Source organism: Amblyomma maculatum, chromosome 3, assembly GCF_055883805.1.
Source record: "Amblyomma maculatum isolate TAMU_Amacu chromosome 3, ASM5588380v1, whole genome shotgun sequence".
In the NCBI taxonomy this organism is placed as follows: Eukaryota; Metazoa; Arthropoda; class Arachnida; order Ixodida; family Ixodidae; genus Amblyomma; species Amblyomma maculatum.
In genome coordinates this window covers 153,201,048-153,214,422 of record NC_139346.1, presented here as the reverse complement: position 1 = coordinate 153,214,422, position 13,375 = coordinate 153,201,048, and the positions used below count along the sequence as shown (strand labels likewise).

The window sequence follows — 13,375 nt, the reverse complement described above, 5'->3', positions numbered from 1 at the left end:
CACCTACAAGGCTGGGCTAGGTCCACACAGAAAAACTTCTCTCACTTGGGATACACAACACTAAAGGAGCTGATCACAGCACATAAGACAGCACGGCTACAAAGACTAATAAACTCTAAAGCAGGCGGACAAATTCCCAAACTTGAATCCTGGGAGGAAGTTCTGCACAATGCGAGCCCCGATATACAATTGGGCACTGTAAACGGCGCTGGAGAAGTCGCCGCAAGCCATCAGCTAACGGCCATTTGGCTCTTCCACTAAGACCCAGTAACACCACTCCCGAAAATAAAGTTCTCTCTCTCTCTGCATGTTGTTCAACTCGTCAATTTCAATTAAATTTCATTTAAGCCAGGTTAAATAATAACCATCTAAACAAGAAGCTTCAGAGTTTACATGAGTAAGGAGATGCATCAAAGTAAAAAGGATACCACGACTACTGAATGCCTCCAATCTCCAGACAAGAAGGTGAAATTATCAAAGTGCATTACCAAATTGATAAAGTGACAAGGAGGTTACAGTCACCACAAACAGCAACAGCAGCACTGAGCTGACAAAGAAAGGAAGCCCTCATGAACACACAAACCTGGAGCAGGTACCAGCCGTGAGGAACATGAGGATGACGTAAGTGACAAACGTGAATCCAACAGCAGACAGGGTGCCCCTGGGAATGGCCTTAGCTGGTTCCTTCAATTCCCCTGCACAGCACATCAAGCCAATAATGACAACATGTAGCAAACGTCAACTGAGCGAACTACAAATTTACCGCGTACAATTAATTTAGCCCTTGACGCCAAAACGAAGTCACACCAGCTGTGACCTATTGTAAAGCTTACGAGTCCTGTCCTTTCAAGATGCACAACTGCACAGCCAAACTGCTTAATACTAAGGCTACGACCTCAAGCAATCACCTTTGTGTGACTGTGCTTGACACAATGACTGAGGATGTAAGGCATCTGAATGGCACCTGCATCCATCAATACTCTAGTATGTTAAAATAGGCCTAGTATGTTAAAACAAAGAAGGGTACAAGTTAATAAAATCAAAAGAAAGGCAGTGCATCACCTTTTCTACAGGTATGTCTCTAAGCCTGGACAAATTTTAATAAATTCCAAACACATACCGCTGTGAAAACCAACTATGTTGCAAGGAAATCAATATGGCTACAAGTCTACCTATCGCATCCAGTTCAAACATTAATTGATTCTGGAGTAACAGCTGCATCATTACGTTACTACAGCACCAATTAACAGCAATATATAAGCTTAATAATAATCATTCACAGTTTAGTGACAATTGAACCAAGACCTGTCAAAGTTGGAACATTGTTTGTCAAGTTTACTGGGTACACAAAGTAAAATATGGAAGATAAAATCAAAAAAACCCACTGCTTTATTCTGCAGTTCATATAGAACTCACCAGACATGTTGGCGCCAGCCATGATGCCCGTGACACCGCTGAAGAGTACGCCAAACACTATGGGGAATGTAGTCATAGTCTTCGTAGTGTAGTCAATAGTGTACGAAGCTGCATAGAACGAGCAGAAACAATTATGCCTGAATCCTACTGAGGCTACATACACCATAATCAGACAGACTATTCCCATTGCAGAGCGAAGGCCTCTCTCATATCCCTCTTATTTACCCGGTCCTGTTCCAACTGCATTCATTTGATCTCCACAATCTTCTTAACCTCATCCACCCAACTTTCTGCCAACCCCTGCTGTGCTTGCCTTCCCTCTGAATCCAATGCGTTACCCATAGAGACCACTGGTTATCTTGCCTTCGGATTACATGCCCTGCCCATGCCCATTTCTTCTTGATTTCCACTAGAACGTCATGAACTCACATTTGCTTCCTGGCCCATTCGGGACGCTTCCTGCCTCTTAATGTTACACCTGCCATTTTTAGTTCCATACCTCCACATCTCCACATTTCTGCCTCATAGGTGAATGCCAATAAGACACAATTTCCTCTTTCCTCTTGACCAATATCCCATTACCAATATCCGATATTGGTAACCTGCCATTCGTGAGCTGATAGTACACTTGCTTAAGAATAGAGTAAAACAGCGCTAGGAGACAAAACACGTGCCCTCTTCTAGTATACTTGCTGAATGCACTTAAGCCCAATCTGATTTAGGTGGTAACACACAAAAAAAGCCACATATGTATTAACTTTCAAAGGGACATTGAAGACAAACAGAATTTGTCCCATATATTTAATGGGTAACATGCTCTTATGAAAAAGAGTTCACTTTCACTGAACACTGAGCTTTTAAAGCATTAAAAGGACCAAACATTGCAATTATTACCACGACAGGCAACTTTCACAAGCACTTCAATTGCATTCTGATTTGCAGAACTTTCATTCTAGTTAACATGGTACCATTTACTTCCAGCTGGAAATCAGTTGCCAATGCCCTCAGCATTGTCAAATGTATGAATTGAGCGGCAAGAAAAAATTAAACTCCAAGTTTCTGAACAATAACCATGTCTTTGGCTGTCAAACAAACGTCAACGAAGTTACTAAAAACCAAAATATTAACAACAAAAATTGCATGTAGTTCACTGGCAAATCGAGATGTTAAAATTTTACTCGTCAGAAGTAGATCACACAATGTGCTTAAATGCAATTTTAATGGTATCATAGAAGAAGAATTTTGAGCAAAGATCTGGCGTGCAGACATACAAGAAACATGAAAAGGAACGTGTCAGCCGCTGCCAATGGCGACTAACTGCGTTCATTTGGCGCTGCTAAAAAATAAAGGCATAAGCCTTGCCATACTTTAACGTTTTCAATGAAAAGTATGATGGCAGCATGCACAAAAGTGCTTGTTGAACGAGTACCGCATTTTTAAAACTGGAAGCACTGTTCAAATTACTACCATTTGTAAAACTAGGAGCATGTCCCATTGCACATGCAAGGGACACAATATTCACGAGTTTCAGGAGAGGCCAGCCTGTTCGTGAACTCCCTATATTACACTCTGCTTTGTAAGAATTACTGCAGATTTACGAGCACAATTATCGTAAAATATCCCACACGATAGCTGTCATCGAAGCCCCAGCCTTCTGCTGTTGCTGACATTAGTGGCTGTCATTTGCCATTTTGCCATTTCTTTGCATTTAACACAATTTTTATGAAATTTTTCTTGCACTGAACAAGCTAAAGAAACGTAAAAAGGTTTCTCAATGCCACTGCAACTGCAAAAATACTTCACTTGGTACAGAAAGCTGAAGGCACTTTGAGTAAAACCTGACGATGCTGCCAAAACGGCCTCAGATATATGTGACAATACATTAGGGCAGAATCAGCCATACTGACGGAGCTGACGATAAAAGCTTCAAAAGTGAAAAAGCATCTCATTCCAGAACGTGCCGCCACATCAAGAACAGCAATTAAAAAAAAACATTCTCAATAACATTCCATTGTCACTAGCTTGTTGAAGTTTAAAGCTACATTAACTAAAAATAACTGTGCGAAATAGTTGTTCCATTTCCCACTGCTTCTAGTATACATTGTTTCTTACAAGTCATATGATAACTGCCAATTTAGGGAAACAAGAACACTACTAGTATTTTTCCATCCAGGATATTTTTAAAGCTTGCAAGTCTTGACATTACATACTGGTGCAGCAAAGAGAAGAGGTTTTGCCATGCATCACTCTGCACAGTCAAGTTGGACGGGCTGTGTAGACTCACCCCAGATGTTGTTGGTGAAGGTCACCCAGCTGAAGCCTGTGTAAGGGGCCCGGGTGATGTTGAGGTCGCGCATGTGCTGGTTCTCCTGGGGGAGCAGGACGTCAAAGGCCGGCTGTGCCAAGAAGCTCACCACAACCGACAGGGCGGACACGATCACCACGCCAAAGATGACCACCGTCGTCTTGGCAAACATGGCTGCCCCCACCAGGCACACTATAAGGTTGACGAAATTGACGCCCGTGCCATACAGCAGGTTGTACCAGAAGCCTTCGGGCAGAAGGCGTGCCACGCCACCTGGGAATTGAAATTAGAATTGTGGACGTTTCCACAGGAGCACATCTATATAAGAGGTAGCAAGTACATCAAGCAGAGTGCACTGTATGCAGTGATAGGTAGAAAGAAGAGTCGCAGCAGTGTACCTACCTGAATGCACTATCACAGAAGAGCATGCAAGTTTATCAAAAACAATCGCCTATCGGGTAGCAAATAATTTATTTTATAATTTTCAATCAGCCAAGGCACCAAGGCAAGTCAATCAGCCACAGCATTTCTCTAGCAAGTGACACGTTTTTTACCAATGTTTCTGAACGACGTGCTTGCCTTTACACCTGAATTTATGACCCTTTCTTTGACTTCTCAATGTAAAATAAGGGCACATTCTGTAAATAGTTTTGGCACTTTCATCCGAACAATGCAGCAGCGTCTTGCATTTATTGGCCCTGTTTATGATCGGGTAAAAATATTTCACCACTTTTCAAACATTTCCATAATGACAAATCATAACATTAAATCTGGGCTTGTAGAACCAGCTTCAAAAGCAATGGCTGAAACAAATTTGAGACATTAAGCTACTATCATATGAGTACACCTGTGGCCTAGCTATTTATCTCATTGCTACAAACAGTGCAAACAGAAAAACAGGGTGGCTTGACTAGGCCAAATGTACTTACGCTCAACATATACAAAAATCAGGCAGAGCAATATGCTTGAAAGGGAGAGCTCAGAAACTAATAAAGCAGTAAATGTGAAAATATTTTTAAAACAAAATTTATCTTGAGTAGTGTAGGGTTAAACGAAAACTTGTCTGGCTCAAAGTAATCATATTAAAGCTCGAAAACCCACACACCAAACAAGCAATAAATAAAAACAAGATGATCCAGCAGCCATACAAGACCCTTGTTCACAATCTTAAAACGATATTTGTTCTTTATTTCATACTCAGCATCAGCAATTTAATGTTCTACCACACTGTCTTTATGTGGCCTCTGCCATTTAATTTTTGTCTTTTCTCGGCTCATTCTGTCGACAAAATCTTTCCCTAGTTCTTTCCTTCCATTTAAAAATGTCTAGTTCCCCATAGTGAAAAGCCTGTTATCATGCAAGACCTGCTGTGCTCTACAGAACACACATGACCATGATCAAAATGCAGATACCAAGCAACCAGTAACCGAAATTCATGCTAACGCTGACCAAGCTGACCCACTGTACCACGGCGCCACGGTGCCTTTCACAACTTTCTACAGAAAATGCCTTCCCTGAACACCCTCTCGAAAGGAAACCAATGCAGCCAAAAAGTGCCGCATCAGCAATCCTTACATACTCACATGCGAGGCAAACAGACAGCTCAGCAGGCAGCAATTGCTGCAGTGCATTGAGGAGCCAATGACCGAGATAAGAGACTTGTTGCATGCAGCATCATTCATCGCAATCACTGGCTCGGTCACATCCCCTGCAAGACTACGGCCTCTTTCATTAATCTGCAACTGTCCGTGTCTGGCAACAGCAGCAGCTTCCCTATCCTCGCGAATTTCCCTAATACCACCCTAATCTGACTCCATGCCCCACTCTGCTATGGTCTCCCTCCCTTTGAATCCATTGCACTACTCTAACATACAATCAGTTGCCTAGTCTCTGCATTTTGTGCCTCCATTTCCTCTTAATTACGGTCAGCTTCGTTATACCCACATGTTCGTGCTTTTTCCCAAGAAACTTCTTATTTCTAAGTGCACCTTTGTGCATCGCTAGTCCTGTACCAAAGTGCAGCACAGGCCATGGAAGCAACATCTCGCGTCTCATCCGTATAGCTCTTGCACATCTCTTTGTTGTGAGTGAAGGGCACCCAGCACCAGTTTCAGACACACCACATCACCACCATCACTAGATCACAGCAGCATGATTTTGCCAAATGCTCAGAGCTGCCACAGACGTTGATTACGATGACATTTTTCAGAACAGATATGAAGGTCGGTTTTGAGAAAAGGAAAAGACGCAGTTACTGTTTCAAGCCTAGGCAGGCATTTCAAATGTGCTGTGAGGAAAGGAATAAAAAGAAAAGTAAGAAAAGAAAAAAAAAAAAGAAATGGGTGGTGTAGTGGAGGGGCCTTGAAATAATTTCTACTGCACGGGGATCGTAAATGTGTCCCAACCTCATACAGCATGCAGGCAGCAGCAGGTATATACTTGAGAATAAGGGCAACAAATTTGTAAATGCTTAAACAGGGTACACGATGCATGTCTTGCATACACCGGACTATCACTCAGACTTTACCTCTGAAGAAAATGTTGCAAGTAACCGTCACTACTACCAGCGTACTACGACCACAATCTCGGAGGCAACTAGTCTGCATTATGCACTGGCTGACACAAAATCAGCATTACATACATATAAAATTTCAAACCAGCACCTACCAGAGGGACCGAAGTTGTTGACCAAACCCTCTACACATCCTGTTATGTAAAGGGCACTGGAGAAGATGTTTGCAATGAAGAACAGGGTGCCAATGCTGCCACCAAATTCAGGGCCCAGGGCTCGGCTGATCATGACTGACGGAACAATGTCAAGGCTTACAGCCCGTGCTCTTCCAAAATTTCTGTTTGCAAAACACCATCACTCTACAAAGCAAGTGGTGCTTTGTAGAGTGACAGTGTTTGCAAACACCATCACTCATGTTAAAAGAAATCACTATTATATCAGTGTACACCACTTAAACGACCATCAATGCTTTCTGATGGCATGAATTTCGCAGGCACAACCAAAGAATACTGAAAATTATGATCATCACGCCTCCTATGTGCTTTGCAGGGTGTGTGGTGCCCTCTCTGTTCCGAGCTATGCACTACTGCAAAAAAAAAAAAAAATCCACATTGCAATCATGGACTACAATATCAGCAACCACAAAGCATTAAGGTGACAAGCCATTGTCCATTACGACACTACTTCAGAAAGCAGATATACAGTTAGCACATGTGAAGTCCTTTCACTTTATCAGTTCCTGAAGGGTCGTCACATGCATGGAAAGCACCCATCATAAATGTTGCGCAACTGAAAGATAAAGCTCCATTCTCGGTCAAAATCTGAAGCATTATCTCCCCACACTTGCGTTTCTCCAGGTACATTGTTCACAGAGATAGAACTCGAGAACAGCTTTCTCTTTCAAATGCTCTCTGGCCTAGATGACTCAATTAGGGAAGATTGTTTAAATATGCAAGGAGTAATGTGTAGCAGCAATTAACTGGCACAATAAGGTAATGTTTAGGCTAAGCTGCTGTTGAAATTCCTTCACCATGCCGAAGGCCCATGGCAACTCATGGAAGATGGCCCCGCCCACTTTCCTTTCGCTCTTTCCTAGCCGGGAACCAATAATGGTTTCAATCCACCCATCATTCAAGAATGAATGGATCTATCAATCAATCTTAGGTTAAGTGTAAACTGGCAACCTACGTTTCAAGAAACAGTACTATATTACAAAAATCGAGAATCATCAACTTGTGGGCCTAATGAAGTGTGAAAAGGAGTCATCCTATTCAAAGAAGGTTCTAGAAATTTTTGTGTTAATTACGCAATTCCTTCTCAGGCTACATAAACAGCTATTCCACATCAAAATTCTACATCACTGAATTTAACAACACATGAAGGTTAAATGATTAACAATTCATTTCTACACGCCAAAGCAGCACTTGCTGCAATTAAAAATTGGACAAATTTCAACGCCTATGGTTCTACAACATTTATTATTTCTGGATAATGCAATCCCGCATTGTCGTGGGAGAGATATCAGGGATACAATACGACAAAGCACACATTGGCATATCTACAGACGTCCTTTTCTTTTAAAAATGCTATTGAACCTATGTTTGAGGAAAGACACCAAATAGAGAAAACAACCTGTCATGACTTCATAGTATGTCACACGGTAACATACAGGATGCTGCTGGCCACAGGTGATGGCTTCCTGACAAATGAATTCCCCAACAAAGGCATAGGTATCTTATCAGCAAACATGATAAGTTGTGTATGGATCACACCCTAGCACAGATTACAGGAAGAAAGCCCGGGCAATTCCTCCTGAGTGCAATTGTTGTTTCAGCGCCATTCAGAAGGACGAGTGTGCCCGCAAGAGCCCATGTCCGCACTTCTGTCTGCCTCTGAACGCAGAAAAACTGTCGTTGGACCAAAGTTAAAGGGACATTGAAGACAAATTGAAGTTGGCTTATATTAACAGACTACAGCATTCTAACCAAAAGTGCTAAATGACAACAAAGGCTAATCTTGAGAAGCTAGAAAAGGAGAAAAAATTTAACATAGATGTCACCACCTTCACTGCCGTGCAATAATACAGCATGTTTGGCACAGATCCCAGAGGCTAGAACACACTGTCATTAACTTCAAGACAGTGGCAGGGAATCCTGCTACGTTTCCCGTCTCTGGCAATCCAATCTGTTACACAGAGAGAATGTCGGTTGCCTTCCATTCCAATTACGTGCCAAGCCCACAACTATTTCCTCTCATCTATTTCAGCTAGGAAATTTGTTCATTCTCAAATCTATGGCCTAAGTTAGTTCTGCTCAGTGATACCTATGGCTTAAGAACAGGAAAAATTAGCTTGTGCTAAACTAACAGTCCAAGAGTGAACAATACTTAGGAATATATATATATATATATATATATATATATATATATATATATATATATATATATATATATATATATATATATATATATATATTGAAAGAATCTAATGCTCTGAAACCTCATTTAGTTATATGTGGTTTTATGCAACATAAGCAACAGTGGCTATCATGCACCAAACACAAGGTTAGATGATCTATCAGATGTCTAGGGTTATGATACTTATGTTTGATTCAAAACATTTGCTTTCTTCAGAAATGCGCAAGCAATAGAAAAATTGACGAGTGCTTGTTCTCCTAAAAGCAATGCAGGGTGAAATGGAATGTGTTCCTTGTAAAATACAGTAAAATATTTTTTCCTATAGTTCTTCAAGTTGTGAGCATGGGATTAATATATAATAAACTGTGAGCTCCTGTCCACACATTTCACACACAGGTTTGCTCTCAAGCCTCCATCATTATCTAGCAACCATTTTCTCCCACCATCTCTACAAGTTGGAACAGTTTTCCCCAACATATAGTAGACATTCCTACAACTATGCTTTCATTTCCAATCATTCTATAAAGTACAATCACATTTCTTAATCACTCTTGCTTTTTTTTTTTTTTTTTTTTTTTACTGTTTCCTGCAATTTGCCCCAACAAATATGTTTATACCTACCATTGAATTTTATTTAATGAGCCTTCCAGCATTCCCCATTCACCTCTGTAATGCTCTGGGCCACCAAAGTTAGCAAAATAAAACCACACCTATAGCATCAATGCTGCAGCAAGGCACCAAATACAGAGCCAGGAAGGATACAGTAGGCACCACCGCCTTCCACTGCTCCATTTGTGGAGATGGCACATATGGACAGCACAGTGAAGAACAGGATGGAGTAGGCAAGCACAATTTCGACCAGGCACTCAAGTAGACCAGAATGACCTATTAGAAAACCTGAAATGCAAAGAAAAAAAAAATGTCTTAATGCATGCACAACATGACAACTTGTAACAGGCGGGCTTTTTTGTGGCATGCCAAAGCTCGGAGGCCAAAGTTCTCTGAACATGACGCCGACACGTCAACAGTAATCTCATTTTGCAATGAATTAATTCCACCAAAGAAAACAATTGTTGGCACCTGAAAGGAAGCAGCTTATTTTGCATAATAAACATGGAAAGAAAGGGCTTTCAAAGAATAATTAACTTCTGTCTACAACCTTCAATGCAGACATCTAGTTTTGATATCCAAGCTTAAAGCTGCATATTTTAATTTTCACACATGGCGGGAGATAACTAAGCAGTGTATCCTCATCATCTCGAATACTATTTCCTCCAGCACGATCCACAGAAAGTCCACTGATGGCAAAAATTGCTCTCAATTATCTTTTCTTAGTCTTACCTTATGCCAGCAGCAGTCATTCTGTCCCAACATTCCAAGCCTCATCTCCACACACAACTCTCTGGTGGCCCCACTACAGTCATATCCTTACTCTTGTCTTACGTGTTTCGATAGTTACTCAGAGAATGGAGTAAATTAATCTGGACATTAGAACCTCTTCCCAGGGTCATTTTCATAAATGGCATACTGCAACAGTGAGCCCTTCATTTACTCAAATTGTAACTCTCTGGAGTGAAGGCTATGAAATTTGTGTTTTTACTGAACAGCCCTTAAATATGTAACACGGCTGCAACACTATATAATTTATCCACTGCGAGGAAATCATACTTAAGTGGCAGGCTAATGACCTACAGTCACTGAAAAAAAAACATTTTATTAAAATGTGTGCACAATTAAGCAAGCCACACGAACAAATTTTATTCATGCAGATGACACTGAATAATTTTTCACTCTAGCATCTCAGCAGAAATGTAGTTCACTGTATCAGTGAACTAGAATTGATAGCGTGAAGTGCAATCACAGGTGCATTTGTTTATTGCCCAATTCAGCTAAACATACCCACAATAACTGCAACCGATGTAAAAACATCAAGCAAAGCAACAAGACAGCATCGAAATGCAACCGGGTAAAAGACTATATAAAATTCCGAGAGCAAACCATACACTGTGGTTTGGTTCTAGTAGTAAACTCTGGATTAATTTAAACAACCTGAAGGTATTCACACTGCCATGAAAATCTTAGCACAGATAACTTTGCATTTTACCCCAAAAGGAAGCTGTTACAGCCTGGAGAACCCGTGATTACAAATGAAATTTACAAGAGTTAATGCATGAGATCCGTCGCAGCAGTCGACTTCAAATTAACATCTGCAACCTTAATTTCAATTAGCATGTAAACCTTCGTAAGCGGGAGTTTTCAAATCGCGCCTGCATCAAACCTGCGAACACGTGCGCCTAGCAACCTAAAGTCACAGCGGCGACAAGTAGCACACACTCCGTAATATTAACTAAATTATCTGCCAGTTCTGAATTGGCCTGGTTGCGTGGTACTGGTTCCAACCATCAACCAAGACTCTGCGAAAACTTCCTGCAGCATGGCTAAATTCAGCGCATGCGATTGTACCCAGCTGACCGCAGCTGTTCCTGGAGCAAAACGACGTCATGTTGACGCCAGCAAAAGCGAAGCCACGCAGTCGTTAAAAAAAAAAAAAAAAAAATTGCGCTAACGCGACAACGGGAGGGGCGGGTGAGAGTGAGTTGTCCTTCCGTCTGGGCAGAAAGAGGCTACATGCTGATTACAACATGCGGCCACCCACCCATTCATTCGACCTCGACACCGCACCCTTCTACATAACGAAGGTCAGCTTCCGAGAGTATGGATGACTCTTTTTATTTATTTATTTTTTACGTTTGTTCATTTACAGGCGCAGTCTCAGCAGAATCGAAACTGGAGATGGCCCAGACGACCACTTCGCTCCTCTAATTTAGAGACGAAGCCGTAATTGTGTTGTGCTTCAGACACGGGCTACTTGTCAACTAATAGCCTCGCGTAACAATCTCGCATCTACCAGCTGCGCTCAAAGTGCCGCTATGCGCGCCTTTCTGTTCACATGAAACATCGGCGCGTGAGCGCGGCGTAGCACATTTCATATGTAGTAACTCCGCGCATGCTGGCATCAGGCTCTGCCAAGCTCGTCGAGAGCAGCGGCCTGCCCTATCGCCTGTCATCCAGAACAAGGGCCTCCACAGGGCCTGCACGGTTCGGCGGTAACGCTCTGCTCACGAGCGCCTGACTCACTTCCTGAAAGCCGCTCTCCCCGCGAAGGCGACCCCGTAAAAGGGCCTCCCCGCACTCTCTCAAGAAACGAGAACTCCCCCCATACATTCTCCGTCGGGGGCGAGCAACGCTGTAAGTGACAGCAGGAAGTAAAAGAAAGAATCAGAGCTCGTCGTGATCACGTACCGATGCGAAGGAATAGGATCGCGCTGAACATGGAGAGGCAGACGGGTGTGAAACATCCCGAAAATGTGGCCAGCCGGCGCGTGGACGGCGCCTGACAGGTCGTCTGCTGGGGGCTGTGTGTGCCCCCGCTGAGGCTGCGGAACAGCCTGGTGTGCCGCAACAGCGGCGTCCTGTCATTCGGCCGGGGCACCTGTACGGCCCCTTGCGCCAACGATGAGAGGGAGGCCACCGAGGATGACTGCGATGTGACGGACGCGCTGTTGTTTGGGTCCGTCATCTGGACGACCACCACTGGGTGTTCGGGCACTGCGAAGCCTAATGACGACGGCTGGACGTGCTTGTGGTTGTGAGCCATACGCTCTGGTCCGTACCGTGTGGCGACAGTGCTGTTGGAGGCAAGCCGGCGCTAGGAGGTCACGAGCAGCGCCTGTCACCGCGACAGCAGCGGCAGGTCGGCGACGTGTATCACCTGGCACCCATGGGCCGAGCGCGCCACTGGACGCGCGGCCACCTCACCGTTCGGATCTCGACGTGCTCGAAGGACCACCGATGCCGTTACACACCTCCTGCTGCTGCTGCTGCTGCTGGCTGGCGCAGGTCGGACGCGAACACCGGACGTCGACATAACACGAAGTTTGACAAAAACGCGTCAGGTGGCAGCACGTGGTGCAGTTGTCAGCTGATTTTAGCGACTACCGAGACACCTGCCGCAGCGTGTTGATACTCAAGCGACACTTTGCTGGCGCGGGAAAATTGTATTGACAGAAGTGCGAATTTATATTTGAAAGGCACCCCAGAAGAAAATATCATGCAGGGAATAAATGTACTGATTACTTTAGTGTTGCCTCAGCCTCTGACTGTTTACTATATTCTTATATGGTGTGTGAGCCGTGCATGCTCGTCCGTGTCTCGCATGAAGCCTTGCGAGCTACCTATTAATATGTTACATAATACTTGTTTGATCAATGTGTTTGAAATGGAAACTGAATTGTTTACAAATACACGATTGGAAAATTTTCATGTGGGATATTCCCAATTGGGCCACATTGCCTTTTCTTTTTACTGGAGATTGGGCTCCTAATCTTATCATGTAAAGAGTCCATGCGTAATTGCATAATACGCCCCTGTTACTGTTTTACCTTTCTCAATGCATTATTGCTGACTCTGAAGTGCTGAATCGATGTTATTCGCTTAGTCACTACCAGATGCTGTTGCGACGGCGTGAACAATGTAAACAACTCAGGAAATTAGGCTGCTATTTTCTTTTATTTACAAAAGCCTAATTCTGTTCTATTTTCTATATTATATTCTATATTCTAATTCCCTATTGTATAGTCCTATTTTTGCAGAAAGCAATATGGAGAACACACGGAAGGTTATCCCTGCCTTCTAACTGAATGTTCCGAATTGGAAATTCCACTTGC

General features: G+C 43.0%; 1 protein-coding gene and 1 long non-coding RNA gene across 2 annotated transcripts in view; one reads left to right on the top strand and one right to left on the bottom strand.

Moving 5' to 3' along the window:
* Nucleotides 1–12,593, bottom strand: part of LOC146196512 (solute carrier family 12 member 9) — a 32,880-nt gene extending 20,287 nt beyond the window's left edge. Inside the window, exons 1-6 of the mRNA XM_084598269.1 lie at nt 11,952–12,593; nt 9,411–9,545; nt 6,389–6,523; nt 3,701–3,994; nt 1,417–1,524; nt 584–695 (exon numbers count right to left, since the gene is read on the bottom strand). Of these exons, the coding sequence (XP_084454395.1) occupies nt 584–695; nt 1,417–1,524; nt 3,701–3,994; nt 6,389–6,523; nt 9,411–9,545; nt 11,952–12,306 (1,139 nt within the window). The 5' untranslated portion in view covers nt 12,307–12,593. The remainder of the gene's footprint in view (nt 1–583; nt 696–1,416; nt 1,525–3,700; nt 3,995–6,388; nt 6,524–9,410; nt 9,546–11,951) is intronic.
* On the top strand, nt 11,231–12,790 carry LOC146196511 (uncharacterized). The gene is made up of 2 exons (XR_014706120.1): nt 11,231–11,347; nt 11,413–12,790. It is a non-coding gene; the product is annotated as an uncharacterized LOC146196511 (long non-coding RNA).
* The last annotated feature ends 585 nt before the right edge of the window (nt 12,791–13,375 follow it).